This window comes from Rattus norvegicus, chromosome 16 (genome assembly GCF_021556685.1).
Source record: "Rattus norvegicus strain SHRSP/BbbUtx chromosome 16, alternate assembly SHRSP_T2T, whole genome shotgun sequence".
NCBI classification, from domain to species: domain Eukaryota; kingdom Metazoa; phylum Chordata; class Mammalia; order Rodentia; family Muridae; genus Rattus; species Rattus norvegicus.
In genome coordinates, this window is record NC_141549.1 from 53,178,438 (window position 1) to 53,200,301 (window position 21,864).

General features: G+C 42.8%; 2 protein-coding genes across 11 annotated transcripts in view; both read left to right on the plus strand.

Moving 5' to 3' along the window:
* The window catches only part of Stox2 (storkhead box 2), a 239,065-nt gene extending 228,754 nt beyond the window's left edge, over positions 1-10,311 (plus strand). For 7 of the 11 annotated variants that reach the window (XM_087588333.1, XM_087588337.1, XM_087588334.1 and 4 more), the window contains one exon: positions 3,861-10,304. Coding sequence is in view for 7 of the 11 variants with exons in the window: in XM_087588334.1 (XP_087444460.1) it covers positions 3,861-4,056 (196 nt within the window). In the remaining 4 variants the exon portion in view is untranslated. Of the gene's footprint in view, positions 1-3,860 lie in introns of all 11 variants that reach the window. The other 4 variants (NM_001436816.1, NM_001134863.2, NM_001436818.1 and 1 more) reach the window with 1 other exon arrangement.
* Erich1 (glutamate-rich 1) overlaps positions 1-21,864 on the plus strand; it is a gene marked incomplete at its 5' end in the record, with an annotated part of 52,793,804 nt that overhangs the window by 22,307,878 nt on the left and 30,464,062 nt on the right.

A 21,864-nucleotide genomic window follows, 5' to 3' on the forward strand; every position in this document is an offset into this window, starting at 1 on the left:
ATTCTGATGTCTTAACAGACATCTATCAGAGCTGGAACTCAGGTAAACAGCAAGGGAGTCCAGGAGCTCAGGTCTGCCCTGGGACCTTAAGGATCTTGAGAAATTCCAGGAAGCAGTGGCCCTGGTCTTTGTAAAGAAAATGTTTTGTTAAATATATTTTTTCTCCTCCCTATACAGATTTTATTTTCTAGTTGATTTTCTCTATTCTCATCCATCTGTTTTCCTGTTCTACCCTTTTTCCTCTCTTGAAAAATCCTAACAGGAGGAACCAGATCATTGAAGGTCTGTGATAAAACTTAAAAGACAGTGCTGGTGAAAAGATGGCTTTCTTGCTTGTGTCTTTATGTCCATTTGTGTACCGTTTAGACTCCTTTGCCTGATGCCTTCCTTACTCTACATTCAAGCCCTTCACACTTCCCCCTCAGCACCTGGACTTAGGCAGTAAACGGTGGTACTCCCAAGACTGTTTTGAAGGAGATGGTGGGAGTGAGTGGGTTCCAACCCAAAGCCTTTTATAATATTAAAACTTTTGTTTGTTTAGGAGTAAAAAGACATAATCATGAGATAGTTGAACCATTATCTTCACAGAGTGTATTATCATGAAACATGGACTGTGTGACAGAATTCGTAAGTAGGGTTACTTCTGGAAGCTTATTTTTGTTTTTCAAGTAAGGTACTTAAAAGTTAAATACCTTGTCACTGTAGAAGGAAAAGTTCATTCTGAAGAGAGAGAACCTTTCCCCACCATCCATGGGTCTGTCTATTAACACCTAATTGGATTTCCTTTCCTGGAACATGTGGAACTCCCATAAACTTTAAGCAGAAAATGTATATGAGAATTCCTAATTTTACTGTTTTATATTTAAGATCCTTTGGTTGGAAGCTTACTTTCTATACACTTCTCTAGGGTCACCAAGTCACCTTCCTAATGCATGAAAGGATATGAAAAGAACATACTGGGCTTCCAGAGTTTTCAACTTGAGTGTGTTATTCCAGTGAAATTACACTGTCATGTGGCCGCTGTGCCATTACTGTGAGGAATGAATTTGAAGTAGACCATTCATGGGGATCTTCCCTTAAAGTAATTCATTGAGCAATAATGATTATCCCAAGAAAAAATGGTTTCTCTGTCTATATTTGAAGGCTTTAATGCTTACCCGGAAGTTATGGTTAGCTATGTTTCTAGTCCAGTTTGTGGAAACTAAAGAATATTACAACACACACGAAACTGGAACTGTGCAGTGAAAAGTAAAGTAATATTTAAAATAAAAAGTCTTGACATGAAAAGATCACTGTTTCAAATATGAGACTTCCCCATCTGGCTGAACAACATTCACACAAATACCAGAGAGACTGGAGGCATCCATGGGCATGTGCCCTGGAAAGCCATGTGCAAGAAAGAGGATGAACAGCAGAACCACTTTGTGAATCTTCCACCTAGGAAATCCTAAACACCACCCCACTCCGCCTTGAGACAGAGTCATTCTACATAGTTATGACCATCCTGGAACTCACTACATAGACCAGGCTGGCCTCAAACTCATGATATCTACCTGCCCTGCCTCCCAAGTGCTGGGATTAAAGATGTGTCCCACCACTCCTGGCCTAAATAGCTCATTTTAAAACGTTGTGTTCCATTTGCTTTTTTTTTCAAAATTAAATTTGAGAAATGTTTTTATTAGTAAAAAGCTATCTGTTAGATTTTCCTTAGTATATCCAGACCCCTTTATATCAGCATCACAAACTACACTCCTGGCCACAGCTGTAATGAAATCTCTTCTTTGCAGAAACAGGAGTATTGTGTCTATTTATCCCTATGAACGCATTAGATGCAGCTCAGAGGTGATCAAGGGCATCTTATTCCAGAGACATAACTAATGTGTCATGTTGGAACAATTTATGTCTCCAGTCCCAAGCGCATTGTCTGGAATTCAACAGGCACACAATAAATGTTAAGTTGTTTTGGACCTTACAATTCATTTTCCCATAAACAAATGTCACTAGTGATAGCGTCCCAACCCAATCCACAGTAGTTGTTACACTGATTATATGATGGATGTGTAACAGAAATGGCACCTTCCTAGCTTTCTAAGGTGCCACTTATTTCTTCTTCACAGTCACTCTTAAGTAGGTAAGTCATAGCACAGTTCTCCACTATTGACATGAGGAAGTTAGATGCTGTTAAGAGTTATTACCATGGACTAATGAGATGACTTACTGCATAAAAGACACTTACCACCAAACCTGACACCTCAGGTTGATCCCAGGATCCATATGGTGGAAGACCAGAATCGACTTCCACGAGTTATCCTTTGTTCTCTGCAGACGCATCATGGGGCATGTGCGCACACAACACACACACACACACACACACACACACACACACACACACACACACACCATTGTTTTTTTAAAAATGGCTACCATGATTAAAAGTGCAGTGAATGGAATGCACCATTAAATCAATCTTTGGGATGCAACATGTTCTTTGCCCTTCATCCTTCCTCCACTGACCCCACACCTCAGTCACAGCTCTGGAAAACTACTGATGGATTTTCTGGGGAAAGAGGTCAGGCAGGTAAGTAGGTAAGCCTTCAATCCTCAGTGGCATTTTGGAGTACTCTTTATACGTGCCTATGCTAGCAAAGGCTGAATGGAAGAGCTTGACTTAACTCTTTAAACACAGTGATCCTCTCCATCCAAAATGGAGTACTGGGGCTTTTGTTGTTTGTTTGGTAGTGAACATATGACCATTCAAACAATTAATTCTTGGCTTTTTGATGATGCAAACTTGAGGTGCTAAGGGTTCAGTGCTAAGGTCCCAGTCAGGATTCGCCGCTAAGGGAAGAGATGTCTAGACTATCTGATAACTAGGTTTAGCTGGCTTAGATTAGGTATGGAGATCATCTCTTCAAACATGTTTTAACCTTTGAATCCTGCCAGTGGGGTGGGCATTTTGAGAATAATTCTGGTTGTTTTGCTCTATGTAAGGAGGTGAACATTTTTAAAGTCACTTTGAGGGCCTTGAATAGAGAACCTTTTCCCTCCCTTTCAGCCCAGCTTGAGTGATCTCGTTCTGCACTTTTCAAACATGAACGTTTTAAGTCTCCTATAGCAATGAAATCAATTCAAGTATTTCTGATTTAGAAAACTTAAACGGAATTAATGAAGTTTTGAAATCACCTCATCCTTAAGAAATAAAAATATTTCTACCAAAGGGAGGCAGGAATGAATTGCAGCTTCACAAATAAATGGGAGAGGGGAGATAAAACATTTTTTAAGTGAACATATAATTACGTTTTAACTGGAGTGTTAAGATGGAGATGGCGGTATAAAGTATTTACAAATGGTTTCATTCCTGTTTGTGTGGCAAAGTCAGCTAGTGGCACGCTTGAAGTCCATCCGCCAAATTAACATCTAATTGAAAGCAAACAAAAGGAATGGAATCTTTCAGTACAATTAGGAGCTTTTCCAAGAGCCATGATGTCTGTGAATTCCCAGTTTTTAGCGAAGTCATCACACAGGCATGGCATGTGTAGTCGTTATTAAAGCCAGTGTGGTCGCCATCTCACACATCACATTTTGAAGTAATTTTCTTGAAAATAACGAACAGTGGAAACCGTTTCAAACCACATTTGGTAGTCAGAAACCAGGTGTGCTGCGGTTCATGTCTCACAGGAGTCCAGAGTCTGGGCTGGATGAACTCATGCAGGTAATCATGGAGATGCGTGGTGATAGGACATCACGAACCGACAGAGGAAATCTTAGCTCCGTCCCTTGGTCTTCCTTCCTTCAGGGGCTCAACATATAATTGTTTATGTTGAAAGCAAAACCAAAACCAACCCTTTTTACTCTTTTAGCACTCGGGAAAGCCTGGCTTCCAACACATCAAGCATTGTTGAAAGCAACCGCCGTCAGAATCCTGCTTTGAGTCCGGCCCATGGCGGAGCTGGTCCAACCTTCAACTTCCGCGCCAGTACGGATCCCCCGACCAGCGAAGCTGAGAAATTACAGAAACCTTCCAACTGCTTGCAAGCTTCTGTTACTAGTGTATGATTGTCCTTCTGCCTCAGATCTTCTGTCTCATTCGATACAGCAACGTTTACGACGATTGGGACTGATGTTTACATCTCTTCAAAGGCAAACATCTCAAGCACAGGTTGGGGGTTACTTGAGCTGTGCTGCTAAGTAGGCTAGGGCAAAAAAAAAAATCTTCATTTCAGAGTATTGCTTTTCACATGTATGGCTCTGTAGCTACCAAATAGCAGTATGGGAGATACGTACACTTCCGCTTCACTAATTGTATCTGAGCACACATAGGAAAGTCTAAACACTGTAAGTGGAACATGCATTTTTCGATGTCATACAGTTGCCAATTCCATTCTGAAAATGCCACAGAGATGTGTTGCTCCCTGCCGGCCTACGGGGTACGGGCCGTGGGACTCATCCTTGATAACCCCGCCCCCTCAAACCCCCGCCCCCTCAAAAAAAAGCCAAGCCGCCACAAAATGTAAATGTAGGGGTGTGTCCATTGTGAGAAAAAACAGTGCCAAACTGGGCAGAAGGGACCCCAGCCCTTTATGTGTGAGTCCTTTAAAGTACCAGTCATTTTTCACTGTGAGTTTTCACGACACTCTTGCAGGAGCCCATGGAAGTGGGTCAGAGGTCCCAATGGAAGTTGTTGGGGTATTTGTTTTTACTGTTTTCCAGCTCACTAAATGCTTGTCTTGAGTTTTTTGTTTTTTTAACCTTCCCTAATCACAAACAGGAATATAGGCCTTTGAGGTGGACAAAGGAAAGGAAATGCGGTCTCATGGGGGCACAGCACTGAGTGCTGGAGAAGGGTGTGTGGATGACCAGGAGGGATGAATCAGATACTGGAGAAGGATGCTTCCCTCCTTGGGACACTTAGGATGATCGAGCTGACTATATTAGATGCGGTGATTAATCTGTTGGGAAGTAAAATGTTCTTTATGATACAAATGAAGAATGTGGCCCGAGGGTGTTATTCTTTCTAATGGAAGGGACATAAATCTATTTTATGTAGTTTTAAATAGAATGCCTAAATTAGGCTGTGGAGATGATTTTTAGTGGTTGTAGGAAAAGAGCAAATTTAGGGAGAGTTAAACTTCAGGCCTTTTATTCCTGGGAAGATATCTATAGAGACAACATTTAAAGTAATTTTTGATTAGAAATATACATGGGCCCATGTAATGAACAGCAGAATGTCCTCATTCTGCTGGCGTGGTATATTCTTAATTTGTACTCCCCTAAAGTGTATCAGAATGACACTTATGCATTCATGAACTATGCCAGAGTAATGTTTACAGATACTTTGTAGTGATTTCAGGAGGCGCCTTTTGGGTGGACATCATCTTTGCAATGACTTCTCCAAGCTCTGCTTTGGTTTAAGACGTCATGCTCAGTATCCCAAGGCTTTGCAGGAGGGGGACCACTAACCATTACACTTCAGTCCTACCAGAAAGGCTCTCTTCAAAAGTCCCTTGATCTTATTTTCTGAGACGCGTGGCATACCTCTGTAGGTTCTGAAAATCTTATCTGCACGTGGGTTAGGTCTGATCTCAGAAAATGGTCTGAAACAAAATTACATTCAGTTGAGTGTCAAATGATTTTTGGAGCCATATGCTTTAATGAATTTATAGATAAATAACTTAAAAATCAGTATAAAATATTTTCACTCAAGATTTCAGCAATGAGCATAAGTTTGTGAGCTACTTCTTTTTCTGTGTCAGGCTGAATCACTAGCAAGGTGTCTAAGGGAGCACAGTCATATGAAGCAGTTGGAAACATGTACATTCATTTTGTCTGCTATTTGGAAGTTGTACTATTGGGTCAAACTGGGCTCCTTAAGCTTGGTATAAATTTCTTTTTCTTGCTTATTGTAATGAAGCTTAAGCACAGTTCTCAGTATACTGCTACATTGTTGAAATGCTTAAGGGAATTGGCTTCGAATCCCATACTCTACTTCCTCCTGGCATGCCTCAGTTGTTCAGAAGCACATTGTTTCTCTGATTACTTAAGTAATGTCCAGAAAGAGCAACCATGTATCTGATTACTACATAGTCTGTTTGCTTAAGGAGCCGTACACCATAAGATTCCTGGATCTGGTCTAAATCAATTTGCCCCCCCCACCCCGCGCCCTAAAAAAACCTGCTCTGAAACTTTTGGCATACTCAGTTCATAAATAACAGAACTGTTAAAACAATACACTAATCTCTGATTGACCTCTGAACATAGTAGCCATTGAAAGAATTGAGTGCCGTGCGAGCAGGAGAGGACATAATTATGTTTTAAGCGAAGCTTTAAAATATGCATTTTTGATAGTTCACCAAAAACAGGTTTACAGAAGACATTTTCCAAACAAAATGTGTACACTATTTGCCTAATCACTATGGAGTACAAGATTTAAAAAAATAATAAGTGGATAAGCAAAAGAACTTCCCTTAGACCAGCAGCCATTAGCACTGAACGATGGGCTTTAAAGATGATGTAACACATACACAGACATTCCGTGGAGAAACACTCTCGTCTGAATCTAATCTGGATTCTTGAATGGAGAGGCATTGGTGGTAGGAGGCACATGGCAGTGTGATGCGTACATGTGTCTAAGATGGTCTCCTCAAAATGGTGAGACTCTTTGACTCTCACAGCCTCGAGACTCTCTCCAGGCTTCGTCAGTTTTCTCCACTGGAACCATAGCTCTGTGTTCTGTGACGGCATGTCTAGTTTTAGAGTTTATCAACGGAAAGGTTTACAAAACTGAATCTGGTTGAATCTCTGTGAGGCATTCAACTTTAAAGGGTCAACACATCTGTCGGCATTTTGCACACGTATGTATTATTATGATACAGCATATTACTTTATGGTAATTTTTATTTTTTACATATAACTACCTCCATGAATTTGATGAAATGGCAGCAGTGTGTTTAAGTGTGTTCTTCAGAAAAAGCAATGTTGCAAACGTGTTTCAGCGGTAGGCCATGGCGTGGCGTGTGTGTCGGTGACTTACCCATTGGACTCATGACCTTTTCATTGCCGTGATTTTCTTTCACAACATTCTTTGGCTCCCAACTGTAAGCCTGTTGTCCTCTTTTTCTCTCTCCCTTCTCCCCCATGAAAGCACATTTGATTTGTTACAAATGAACGAACATTTTAAAATTACTGTCTTCCCTGCTTCTACACGCTCACTATTAGAGAAAAAAAAAAGTCTTCTCTGGCAAAGAGCCACTTGGTAAACATTTAGGAAGTTATTAATTCCTATAGAAATTACATTGAATTGTTAGGGTGTTTTTTTCCCCAGTAACAAAAGATATGTGAAAATTTTGGACTGCCAACTTGAAGCACTTTGGGCCTCTCTGCCTCTATGCTACCCTATGGAGCCCAAACTTTTTTTTATTAAAAGAACTGTGCCATGCATTCTGAGATGTCTGTTAAGTAATTTGTCTACCCTTTGATTGCACATCTCAGGAGACTTTAATGAGTGCAAGAATAGGGTGTGTGTGCACCCAATAGAGAAAACCAATGTGAGAGCTGAAATGGGAGTAGCCGGGTAGAAATAAGAAATGCCGGTGTCTTTGATGTTGGAGAATTCAAGTTCAGGAAATATGAATGGAAAGAGAATGTGGAGGAGCAGTGATTTGAACACCAGCTGTTCCTAAATGTCTCTTTTCTGAGAACTCAGCCAATATTGTTACAATGTCACCAAGACAGGAAAGGCAGTAAGGACAGAAGAACATAGTTTCTCTTTTAGGTTAGCATAGCTTTGTAAAGTCCTACCTAGGATTATCCACTGGTCACCACAAAGTGTACTTGAAGATAAAGTTTGTAACTTCAGTGATAGGCACAGTTCTCACAAAACCATTTGGGAGGGGTAGCGTTCTGAGCTTGCACTAACAACCAACGACTGGTAATGTTCTGCAGCTCATCTGGCGATCTCAAAGTGCTTCCGAGGCATTAGGCGTACAATTGCAGGGCAGGTCCAGTTTCTCATACCCAGGCTTGACAGGAGCAAACAAATGGAGTGTCTTGAGATCACCCATAAACACAATGGCAGCTCTCAGTGACCTATTTTCTATCTGTTTGATAGGCCATGGTGAGAAATCACTAAGATGCTATTTTTATGATGTGTGCTAATAAAGAAAACAAATACAGCTTGACACCTTGTCCATTTCATTCAAAGAGGTATGGGTGTTTGGAATCTCAGCACCTCAGCACCCCTTACTGGTATTGAGTTATGACGTGGGAGAGGAGCAAATCCACACCAATGCCACTGTCATCCAAAGCCAGTCCAGGCATCCACCTTTGTTTACAGCTCCTTATTAGGTCCCTGTCATATCTGTGTTAAAACAAAACCCCATCTCCAGGAACATTGGCTGCTCCAGGCAGTGGAAGGTGCTGAAACAGTTGTGTTTTTTTTCTCTTAATTTTCCTTTAAAATATTCATCAAGCACTCCTCACAGTGTTCAGCAACATACCACTCACTACGTTATATCAAGCCCTGCTTCGTAGAATCTGGGAAGCTGATCCAGTTCCAAGAGTTTTGTCAAATTATGAGATAGAAGGTCTTTGACTTCTGCTTTCTCCTTTCCCACAGACCAGACCCACACCCAACTAGCAGTGCAGTGCAGACCACAGTAGACTCGAAGTGGTGCTTCCTCCCCCGACCCCCGACCCCCATCCATTGTCAAAGCCATCCAATAATGTCCTGTGAGCGAGGGACTCTTTGGCCCGTGTTTAAGGCTTGGGGAAATTAGAAACAAGAAAAATGAATGCAAAAAGCCATGGGAGGCATTGGTTTCCTTTGGGCTAGTTAAACATGGTGGCAAGGGATTGCTATTGTATGAGCTTTGCCAAGAAATACAAAAGACTCAGCCATCACCCCATCCTTCTCGAAGAAGGTTTTATAGTATTAATGATACAAGTGATATTTTCCCATGGAGTTTTCCTTAGGATACATTTCATAAATTATACACATGAGACATTTTAGCATTAGATCTCATGTGTTTGCCAAAGGTACTGGCTTCTCCCTGGCTTGGAGTCCATCCTCTTGTCTTGCATCAGCAACGCAGAGGGGCTCCTCGGTGATGGCTTCTAGAATACATATGCCTGTGTCTTTATTGTTGTGCACAGGCTTAACATTTGCAAAATTGAGAATTCGGCAAAGCTCCAGGGGAACTAAGCGGTCTTGTGATTGTATGCAGGCAGTCAGAGGCCTTTAATGGCTCATTGTCGGCTTCACTTGTGAACACATACACCCTCCCGACTAGGAAAAGGGTGTTTCCAGGTGAGGTACCAATGGCTTGGAAAGGCAGAAATGGAAGGTTAGAGCTTGGCTGGTCCTTGTGCACCTGCCTACCTCCCTGTCCAAAGGCTGACCTTGGTACCCGCCCCCCCCCCATTCCCCTTCTCTCACCCCAAAAGAGGTACCAAATCTGAGACCCGAGCTCTCCTTCAATCCCAGTCCTCTACAGCTCCAGGACCTTCATATAGAACATTCTCGACAGCCCCGCCTTCCTTTCCTCTGAGCGTTACCCTCTCCGCCTCCCCACCACCACCAGATACCTACCCCACCACCACTCTTTCCACATTGGAAGAACAGAATACTGTGTAGTATTGTGCACGCATGCCAGTTAGGAGTAGAACTGCCCTAGGGTCACCTTCACATCAGTGTCAACAGCTACAAACATAAAGTCCTTAGAGCAGTCACATCCATACTCTCTGGAAGAGAATTCAATTTGACCATCTAAGTTCCAAGGGATCGTGGCTCTGCGGGCGTCTTTCTCTGTGTGGCTGACTGTGACTATTACATTAGGGTCAGTGAGCTAAGAAGTACGTGTGGGATTCACTGTGTTAGGAAGGAGTTTTGCAGCCAAGACTGCCTTGAATAAAAATGTTTTTGCACTGAAAAAAAAAAACTTTAAATGACTTGGTCTCTGGTTGCTGTAAAGGTCATCCAAGATGGATGTTCTGTTTATATTGTATAGTATTTCATAAGAAATAACTGCAGTTCATGAAACGTCTTCCCTAATGTTACTGATTTCTAACAGCACATTTGTAACATGGTTTTTATCGTGTCCGTGTACCATACTGTAAATGATGATTCCTTGTCATGCTTAGTATAATAAGTTAAAAGGAAAAAAAAAAAGGACAGGGATTTTTGTAAGTCTATATTTGAAAGTCCCTCCATATGGTAATATTGTGTTCATGTTGTTTATGTAGTGTTGTGTGAAATATCCATTTTGGATTGTGTTACTTTTTAAGATATTAAATAACATTTGGTTATATGTGTAAGTGGATTTTCTTTTTTGGTACTGGAGAGATAAATTATTTAGACGAGGTCAGTTTCTCTCTCTAATTGATGTGATTTTTGTAACAGAGTTTCTGTTGCGCATTTTTTATTACAGTTTTTAAATTGAAAACCAAACATTGAGTTCCTGTATCAAAATTCTTTCCCTGTGGCTTTTGAGAAGATCCCATTCGGGGGTGGATTTAACACAGAGCAATTGTTAGAGCTGCCGTGTGGTCCCATTTTGTATGAAATTATAGAGAAACGTGGTTCTTTGAGGGAATTTCTCTTTTTAAACCACTCATTTCGAAACTCGTACCACGAATTTAATGTCTCTCAGGTAAATCCTGGGAGGTTTGTCCATATAGTGAGGATGCCTACACGTTCAGGAGTCTTCAAGAGCTAGCCATGGGTTTCACACTGAATTTAGCATAGAACCTAGCAGCATTCAAACAAAGATGGATTGAAAAGAGTTTTTCTTTTCAATTGTGTGTAGGGTTGAGGAGACTCGATGGAGTATTTGTGCAGACATGAGCACCTGAGTTCAGATCCCCAGTACCCACATAAACTCAGGGTGCAGTGGTGCGCCTCCATACTGAGGCTGGAGGATCCGAGGCAGGATATCTGGAGGTTACTGGCTAGAAGCCTAGCCAGATTGTTGAACACTGGGTTAAGTGAGAGTCTTTCTTGAAAAATGCGGTAGCTAGAGACTGAGAAAGATGATCTAAGTCTCCGTATACAAGCATATCCGCATGCACAAGGGACACATGCATACATCCCCCACACAAGTGTGTCTGTGTAGACACACAGACTTCTTCCTTGTTGGTTTTACAGCATTTACATTACAGTGGGTATTGTAGTCATGGAGATATGGTGTAAAGCATGCCATCTTTAGATGTGCATCGGTCACATGTGAACACTGAAGGATTTTCTGTTACAGTTCAGGGTTTGAGTATCCATGGGGATCCTAGAGCAATTCCCCGGGGGCGAGGGTTCAAACAGATTCCTTTAGATTCTTTTGAGTCCCCTTGGTGACAGGTCCCCTCCTTGGAGATGGGTCTTTGGAGAATAAAGTCCATCTTCTGAAACTAAAAAACGATACTCTGTCCAATGAACAACTACACTAAGAAACAGCCTATAACCACCCCCTTCCCCGAACACTAGACCTCCACAGTGGAGACCACTTTTCTTGTAAAAACCTAACACAGACTTCCAAAAATTGCCTTGGACAATTACCTTGTCCTCTGAATTAATTCAAAGAGCTCAAAGTGATGGCTTTAAGGGACAAGTCTCATTTTGTTGCTCCTGGTTCAAGTTTGTCTATATAGGCTGCCACAGTAGCGCTTTTTTGAGACAAGAAATGGGGACGAGGCAGTGCATTGTTCTCCACACTTTAGAGTCACAGCTGCTGAGGTCCGGGGAAGGGCACCGTGTGTGTACTTGAGCATGATCCAGCGAAATGGAAGCACGGAGGAAATATGGGAATTTCATAAGAAGATTGATAGCAGGCGGTTGGCTTTTCTGAGAGAGTGGTCTCAGTTCATAAATGTCTTTTCATGCCAAAGGAAATGGTATGGTTTTAACTTCTTTTTAGAGCAGGGAGATTTTTTTTTCTCCCATAGAGAAAGTCCAAGTGGAACGTAATCGCCTCCCACCCCATTTGCTGCTGTGAAATCGAGAAACATTGAATAATAAAAAGGAGTTATTCATCTGACTTTCATAACTTACTTAACTGGAAAATCTTAGCCCTACTGTGGGGATACTTGGATTTACTGATGGGACGATGTCAGGCCCAGTGACTCCAGGCGCTTCCTGTCAAACTGGTAGTTCATCCTGTAACCTGTGGGACAGTGTGTGTAGAGAATGTACGTGCAGAGCGCACGGCCCCAGGCTGTGAGGAAAAGGTGTCTGTACTCAGGAGAGGCAGGGTGGAGTTATTGATGCATCTTGAAAGAATCACACCGGGAGGGTCATGCGTCGTGAGACATGCTTCCTGCCTCCCATAGAAGTGAAAAGTGAGACGGAGTTAGTTCAGATCCATAAAGGCGAAAATGACTCTTGGTCATATCTAAGAGTTTACGGCTGGACCTACTGCCCTCAAAGAGGGTGAGCAGTCTCAGGTTCAGCCTCAGCTCAGTAACAGGATTGACCATTTATGTGGGTTCTTTAGCCATTTATGTTAGTTCTTTAGTTCTTTAGGGTTTTATAAAGCAAGTGCCTTTTTGGTCACACCCCTTCATGGTTTCCTTGTTTCACTCTATTGCAGAATTCCACACATCATTCTCTGTTACCTCAGATTTCTTTATTATACTGCCTAAAGACTTTCTCGTGATGATTGTTGTACAATTAAACTTTGATCATGGCCCTAGAGATAGCTCAGCAGGTTCAGGTCTTTGTCGCTAAAGCCTAATGACCTGAGTTTGATCCCTGAGACCCAGACTGACCTCAACACACATGATGTGCACACATACATACACATTAAAATACATGAAAGAGAATAAAACCGTTTTTAAAGATTTATTTATTTGTTGTTGTTTTGTGTGTGTGTGTGTGTATGTGTGTGTGTGTGTGTACCCATGTGCATTTTCATGTAATGGCCAGAAGAAGACATCAGATCCCCCTGAACCTAGACGTGTAGCCGATCGTTCGCTGTCTGACATGTCAGGATACTAGGAACTGAACTCAGGTCTCTCAGAAGAGCAGGAAGCACTCTCTCCAGCTCCCCAAAATGTTTTTAAAAGGAAAAAACAATGTTATTTTGTTACTGGTCTCAATTATTTCTAACCACAATGGAACAGTTATAGTTTAAAATTCCTATTCGCAGTGTCTTAGCCCAAGTCCACAGACGGGGTATCTATCATCTGCTTGCTGCTAACCTTTGCTTTCAGAGCATTTTACCTGCCTGGCTTCTATGGGAATCATGCATCTATGTTCACTTGGGATTGGATAACTATCGGGCTATGTGCAAGTATGGATAGGTAGGTATGGGGTTAGGTTACTGATAAGGAATTGCAGTAGATCAAACAGATTCCTTTAAAATTATGTTTATTAAAATCACTTGTTGGAAGTCCATACACGTGTAGAATGCACTCCGATCCTACCTGTGCTCTTGCCTCTCCCACCCTGTCCATCTCCCCTTGTCCCCGTAAGTCTCCCATTTTCATGCTTTTCTCTCTGGATTTTGTTTTGTGACCCAGCCCTAAACAGGACATCTATGTCACTCTCTTCAAGGCAGCAGTTCTCAAAATCATGGGTCATGACCCCTATGGGAGGGGTGTCACATATCAGACACCATCAAACATTTACAGTGTGATTCGGAACGATAGCCACATTACAGTTATGAAGTAACAATGGGGTGCCTGGGGTCACCCCAGCCTGAGGGACTGTATTAAAGGGTCACAGCGTTAGGAAGGTTGGAACCACTGCTCTAAGGCTGAGGGGACACTGGGGGAGAGGGCAGAATGAGCAGGCGCAGGAGGAGGGGGGAGATGGCGGTGGATTGCTGACGTAGGGCTCTAACACGAGTGCACAGCTCCTGTGGTTGCCTGCGCTGGGCCTGCACAAGCCCGGGCCTGCGCACGTTCAGTCAGAGACACTCTTAACAAATGAGCAAGCAGGAATCTTATTGCACAATTGCTGAAAAAATATTTTTATATCTATTTGCATTTCAAGTTTTCAAGAGGAAGGAATTATTTTTCCATTAGAAAATCTTTCTTTCTTCTCTCCTTCCTCTTCTGTGGACCCCTTCATTTCTTCATCTTGCCTTCGTTTCTTTCCTGCCTTCTTTCTATCATCTATCTGCCTTCTATCATCTATCACTTATCTACCTACCAATCCTTTATCTGTCTATCATCTACCTACCAATCACATCTCTATCTACCAATCATTTATCTATCATGTATCTATCTACCAATCATTTATCTATCATGTATCATCTATCTACCAATCATTTATCTATCATGTATCTATCTACCAATCATTTATCTATCATGTATCTATCTACCAATCATTTACCTATCATGTATCTATCTACCAATCTTTACCTATCATGTATCTATCTACCAATCATTTATCTATCATGTATCTATCTACCAATCATTTATCTATCATGTATCTATCTACCAATCATTTATCTATCTTCTACTTAGCTATCACCTCTCTATTTGGTAGCAGCTACTATTTATCCATCATCCATCAGTCTACCATCTCTGTGTTTTTGTCAAAGGATGTCTGACTGAAATATGCGTCACCTCGGGGGATTATTCTGTACTTCTAAATATCTGTGCTCCGAGCCAGTATCTTCCATTCTTTGCCCCAACATCAGTTTCACTTTCTCAGCAGTGAAGGAATAACTCTGGGGTCACTGCATGGAAGGAGTCACTGGTCTCTAGACTGGTGCAACATATCACGCATCACTATTGGTGGCACTTGTGTGATGGATGAGAACACTTCAAATAACCCAGAAGAAGACAAGTCTCTAGAATGACACCAATCTTGGAGGCGGGTATCCCTTCTATGTCTCCTTCTGTCATTAAAACAGCCCCATGAGGTAGACCAGGATGGTTCCTGAGGGGCCACATTAGAAGTCAGGCAAATGGGCATTACAGAGGAATGGCTCATATTCTCGAGAGTTGAAAGAACTGTAAACAATTAGGAGAGACTCCTCTGAGTGCATTAGGCAGGAAACTACAGAATGTTTTAGAGCAAAGCACTAAAAATATAATAAATAAACCTTTTACTTTATAACAGTTCAAACCCATTCAATTGCAAAGGGGCTACAGGAAGTTCTCTCGTCCTGTATCCAGTTTCCCTGTTGCTTACATCTCGTTTTACTATGGTACATTGGTCACTATTAATGGGTCAGCACTAATTATTTTTTTTTTTGGTTCTTTTTTTCGGAGCTGGGGACCGAACCCAGGGCCTTGCGCTTCCTAGGTAAGCGCTCTACCACTGAGCTAAATCCCCAGCCCCTAAGCACTAATTATTTTTTAATGATTGCTATTAAAGTAGAGCTTTAAAACTATTTTACTATGCTTATTTAGTGGGGTGTGTGTGTGTGTGTGTGTGTGTGTGTGTGTGTGTGTGTGTGTGTGTGTAGAGCAGAAGGCAACTTACAAGAATAGGGTCATTTCTTCCATGTGTGGGTTCTGGGGATTGAACTCACGACGTCAAGCTTAGCAGCAAGCACCTTTACCCACTGAGCCATCTTGCTGGCCTTTGGGTGGTATAAACTGAAGTCCACAGTTCATTCACATTTCCTTACTTTGGACTTTGTATAATTTTTCTGTTCCAGGAGCCCATCTAGGATTGCATATTAGATTCATTTGCATGTATCCTTCCTTCCCCTTTGCCACCCGTGTGTATAGATGCAGCCCCTTATGCTGAGGAAGAATGCACTGTGCCAAGTTGAGCACTATAGTGGTAGTAGTAAGCCCCAACCTCCTCCTCCATGTTTCTATATATCGCAGGGCTCACATTACACACCATGCCTTTCACAGGGTCTCTGGCATTCTTCTCTCCTTTCAAGCCCTGATCGAAGCATGCTCTTGTAAAATATGTATGGTTCCCAACCAACCCTGTGTTCTTATCGGTTTTGTTTATCTTAGAGTCACGCTGTTTACTATTCCAACCTCGGCCAAATCATTCCTATCACTTTCACACTGTGACTCAGTTGGGAGAAGGGTCTCCCTTTATCCGGGTTTCGCAATGGCCCTTTGTGCAGCCAGAGCTGCAAGTGGGTTCACTGTGCAAGAAGTGGGCTCAGACCAGTGGAAGGGGAAGCCCTGGGCCCTGGTAAGACTGAATCTCCAGTGAACTAGATTGTTGGGGGGAGGGCGGCAATGGGGGGAGGATGGGGAGGGGAACACCGATAAGAAAGGGGAGGGGGGAGGGGGATGTTTGCCGGGAAACCGGGAAAGGGAATAACACTCGAAATGTATATAAGAAATACTCAAGTTAATAAAAAAAAAAAAAAAAAGAAGAAGTGGGCTCAGCGTGCTGTCCGTAAGGGGAACTTCGAGCATGCGGAACAGTCTCCTAGGCGTCTGCGTAAGGATGAGGCACTTGGAAATGTGTTCACTGGAGAGGGCTGTCTTGGGCTTCATTCATTATCCTTACCACAAAGGAAGCGGGAAGGGAGAATTGGAATGTCATAAGGTTGTTAAAAGATTAGAAGATGAAGGGGAACCTGGCTTCGGACACTGTGGGTTTAGTTTCTTCATGCAGTCTTCTGCGTGTGCGAGCGACTGAGGGAGGGTGTGGGAGGGGTGCAAGCTAGGCAGGGGACATGTTAATGTGGTTCAGTTGGTAGAGCGCTTGCATCAGACATCCACAAATCCCACCTTCAACCCCCAGCACCACAGATGCTGGGTTTGTAATCCAATAGCACGGATGCAGGGACAATCAGATGCGAGGCCATCCTCAGAAGCCTCTGCTTTACAGAAAATAAATAAAAATAAAATAAAAGTGACAAACCCCACAGAGCCTGCTGTTTCAGAGAAGCTTTTGACTTGCGGAAGGGACAAATGTTGCTTAGTGGAACATGAAGACCATTTGTTGTGTGGCAGGGTGGGTGTGTGGGGACAATCTAAGGCTCTGCGCTCTCCCCACACATAGATGGGGGGAAGGTCCCGGTGGTTGGAGTATTTATGAGCACAGGCACAGCGTGTTTCCTTTTAGCTGTGTCTTCTATCTAAAGACATCTGACTATTGTTTATGCAAAGTTTCCACAGAAGTATAACAAAATTTATTCTCTCCCTCTTGATTTAACCCCCTCCCATCTCAGCCACGTGTTTCTCTTTCTGTTTCTTGTCATTTCTCCTCCTGACCGCCCTCTCTTTCTCTTCAAGCATCTGTGGGAGCTTGGCCACCAGCTAATATTTCACCTTAATGTTCCCATTTTTCTCCGTACATTGCACACTTTTCAAACAAGTCCTTGAATCTGATTTCCTGATAACATTTTTCCTATTGTCCTACAATAGTTGCCCCAGCCATTTGTGTGTGTGTGTGTGTGTGTGTGTGTGTTGTCTCACTAGCTGGTTTTTGTAGTTATAATGTGGAGATTTTTAGAGATTAACTGGAGACTTTAACTATTGTAAATTACTTGCAGTTACTCTCTAATATTCAGGTTAGCTAAAATTGTCTCTTTTTTTCTAATTAAAAAACCACCCCCCCTACTTAGGCTTGCTCAGGTAGCTATCAGAAATCTCCCAATACTTCAGTTTGCCTCGGCTTTTGGGAGTGGAGCGTTACCGGGAAGGTCATTTTAAGTGACCCTGGGAGTCAGACACAATAGTTATTGTCCTACTCTGAGCTTAGATTCAGGTCAAGGGACAGTGTTCTGGGGGAGCGGGGAAAGGCCAGATCCCTGGCTGACATTTGGAATCAAGAATCCATATCAACGCCTCGTCAAAGTCCTACCTCCAAGGAAGCAGCTCTCCTGGGTTTCACTGCTGGCATGGTCCTACTACAAGCCTGTTTATTTTAAGGCCGGAAGACCATGGACAAAGAAAATGCTGACAACTAGGAGGTAATGATGAAGGAAGACACATGGGGAGAAACTAAAGTTAGGAGTGAGTGTGTATTGTTGTCATGAGCAAGACCACGTCAAAGACCCCTGGTCTGTGTGTCCATGTTGGCAGTGTGTGCAAAAATCAACACTGCACAAGCGACGCTCCTCCCCTGCAGAGGCCCCTTATCGAGACTGTCTCACCTCCTTTCTCTGTGCCGGACATGAGAGACAAGCTGGGTTTCTGGGTTGTGTAGTAAGGACCCCCCCCATCAGAGTAAGCACAACCCACCAGATCCCAGCTTTTCTGTACTCGTCTGTCATTTCTTCCTCCCAGCATCACCCCCGTCAGGTTTCCAGAACCAAGGACACGATGTGGCCAGAAAGGCCACTGGTGATGAAGCACATGCATTTTATTTTAATGTTCTCAAACTCACAGCATTTCCCTTGGTAAGTCTCGCCTTCTCCACAGATGTTCTGAGTGCTTACCCCTGGTGAAGGATGAACTGGTTTTTCTTAAGTAAAAAAGGCTTACTGGGGGACTGGTGGCACTGGATTGTAATCACAGCTACTTGTGAGGCTGAGACAGGAGGATTCCTAGAGTTGGGTCTAATCAGTGAGCCACAGTTTCTGATAAGAGACCCTGTGTCAAAAACGCTGTGGGAACAGCTCCTGTGAAACACCGGAGATTGAGCTCAGGTTCCACATTCACACACACACACACACACACACACACACACACACACACACACGCACACACGTACATACACACACATGCACACACACACATGCACACATATACATACACACACATATACTCACGCACACACGCACATGCATACAAGTACATAGGCACAAACATATATGTGCATACACACATGCATGGACACAGGAAAACACATACAAAGAATCATAACTTGTAGCTCAGTGATAGAGTACTTTCTGTAGGTTCCATCGCCAATAGCACTAAAGAAATAAACAACCTTATTACCTTTTTCAAGTTGTAAATTGATGCATCTTCTCTTTAACAGAGCAGAAAGCACTCACATACATGGTCTTAACTAAACTCATCCAAGAATTTCTGAATGACGTAGGGGGGGAACACACTAGACTGAATGTAAGTATATTTCTTTTTTTCTAGAGTCAGAGGAAAAACTACTGTATAAGAAAGGTAAATCATTTATAACCAATACAAACCAGTAGATGCTCTCTTGTTATTTCTTTTTACTATTTTTTTTTTATTAACTTGAGTATTTCTTATATACATTTCGAGTGTTATTCCCTTTCCCGGTTTCCGGGCAAACATCCCCCTCCCCCCTCCCCTTCCTTATGGGTGTTCCCCTCCCAACCCTCCCCCCATTGCCGCCCTCCCTCCATAGACTAGTTCACTGGGGGTTCAGTCTTAGCAGGACCCAGGGCTTCCCCTTCCACTGGTGCTCTTACTAGGATATTCATTGCTACCTATGGGGTCAGAGTCCAGGGTCAGTCCATGTATAGTCTTTAGGTAGTGGCTTAGTCCCTGGAAGCTCTGGTTGCTTGGCACTGTTGTACTTTTGGGGTCTCGAGCCCCTTTACTATTTTTAAAACTTATTTTCTTACTTATTCATTTGATGAAGTGATCAGTATTGACTCAGAACCACAAGACTGAGTTCTCAGCACAAAGGAGATTTATCGGCCCCAGAAGGACGGAAGGTAAGAAATATAAGACAAGACAAGAGATGAAGGATGAGGGAGAAGGGAAGGCAACAAGGGAGAAGGCAGAGGGCATTTAATTTGTCCCAGAGGGCAAAAGACTGCCTTTGGATAGAGCGGTACCACATAAGAAAATGGTGGTTTATAATGGTAAAAAGGGAAACCCCATGTGAAGGTGAGGTATTTCGTTTTAATTAAGCATGTTTATTAGGTGAGCCAAGGGGAGCTGTGGATTGCTGGACTCCAGTACTTAGATAGCTGGTCCTTGGTCGTCAGCCTCAGGAGGAGGAAGTAGTCAAATAAGAGAATAGATGGGCTTTAGGAATGTAATCTAACGGCTTTTAGCGAGGCAGAGGGAATAGGGGAGAAGGGCAAGGCCTACCAGAGTCATGTTTGCCGTGCCTGGTTTGGCTAGAGACCGTTTATCCCATACGAAAGGTCTCTCTCCGTGTTGCTCGCTCTGTAGTTGAGCTTTGAGACAAGCCTTTCCTGTGCCTCAGTCATGTGAGAAGCTCAGGCTACAGATGTACAGCCAAAGTCTTTGTTTTTCACTTTAATGCTTAATATTCTTCTCCTAATGACTTGTTACAGCTAACTCATCTCCCCTTAGAGTCCATATGAAAATTTTCCAACTGCCTTCACACACCTGCTTAACAACCAGTACTGTGCTTAATTCATTCTTATCATCATTTATAATACACTGGACAAAAGCCAGAGCTTCCAAAAGGTAGGCCACTGATACAGGTGCCCTCTAAAATTTAGGGACTGGTCATAGATGTTCAGAATGGTTTCAAAGTTTTGTTTTGTTTTTTTTTTTTTTATTTTAAAGGTATTTTTCAAACACTAGACAGATAGGGGCTAAATAATTTAAACTGAGAATCTTCTATCCTGATTGCTTGAGGCTAGCAATGTGAGGATTTTGGGCTTCTAGACTAGGGATGCTATGGTGGTTTGAATGGAGGTGGCCCCCAAAAGACTCATCTGCTTCAATACTTGATCCCCACTTAGTAGAACTCTCTGGGAAGGGTTACAAGGCATGGCCTTGTTGGAAGAGGTGTGCCATTGGGAGGGGCTATGAGGTTTTAAAAGCTGGCATTCCCAGTGTGGTCACCTTTCAGTATGTACGCATTAAGCTACTGCTCCAGAGCCATGCCTGCTTGCCTGCTCCCACACTCCCTGGCATGATACTCGTGGACTCACTCTCTGAAACTGGAAGCCCCAATAAACTCTTTTTAGGTCATGGTGTCTGCCCAGCAATAGAAAAGTAACCAAGGCAGGAGTTCAACTTGTAACTCAAATGCTGCCTTTCTAAATCTAGAATTGAATAATCTAGTCTGTTAAGGATGTTTATACAAGGGTACTCTCATGCACTGTGTTAAAATTTAATTTGAACAATTATTTTTTAAGGAGTAGCCCAGGCTGACCTTGAACTGGAGATCCCTCTGCCTCAGCCTTCCAAGGGCTGGGGTTACAGGCATGTACCACCATGCCTCCTTTGTCTACTACTTTTGATACAGTAACTATTTAAAATAACAAATGTTCAGTGTTTCCCTCATAGGAGATAGTGAACCTGTGGGGTCTTCAAACACCAAGTAAAAGACACAGTAACTACCTCCCAAGGGACTCAGAAGGGCAGGCCATCCCTGTGAGTGTGAAGTAATGATGTCACAGGTGTTCAAGACGTCATGGAAAAGCACACCTGCCTGGAACAGACCCCAGTCCAAAGCTTTCCTGCTTAGCTTCCCAACTGGAATTTGGCAGCCAGCATCCTTCACTGTGCTGCTGACTCTCAGAGCTGTAACTAAATGCCTGTTACCAAATGGCTGTGGATCCTGACTTCTATGCCTCCCAATGCCCTCATGAGGATCACAAGATATCCCTGAAACACACATGTCAGGTAAGACACAGAACCGTAAGGTGCTAGTGTGTGCATTTGGGGATTAGAGCTCTCTTTGTTTCATTGTGTCAAGGGTGTTCTTACAGATATCTGGGATTCGAGCTAGTGGGCTATTGGCAACGACAGAAAGGTTTGAAAGGCTTAAAAGCAGGAGCCAGCCTTAAACTAGGATGTGAGGTAAGACAGGATCACACCCCAAACTCTGGACCAGCTAGCTTACTATATGCGACATTCAACAGAGATCCTGTCTTCCATAAGGTGGAACACACCTGAGGAGACCAACACTTGAGGGTGTCCCCTAACCTCCGCACTGACTGTGTTTCAAGGCACTTGCATGTCTTGACACACACCCACTCACAAATACAAATATTCACACCCAGACATACACAGACTTATTTGTTTTTGAAGCAAGAAGATAACATTTGTAAGAAGTACATGTAATTATTTTTTCCTCTACTTAAT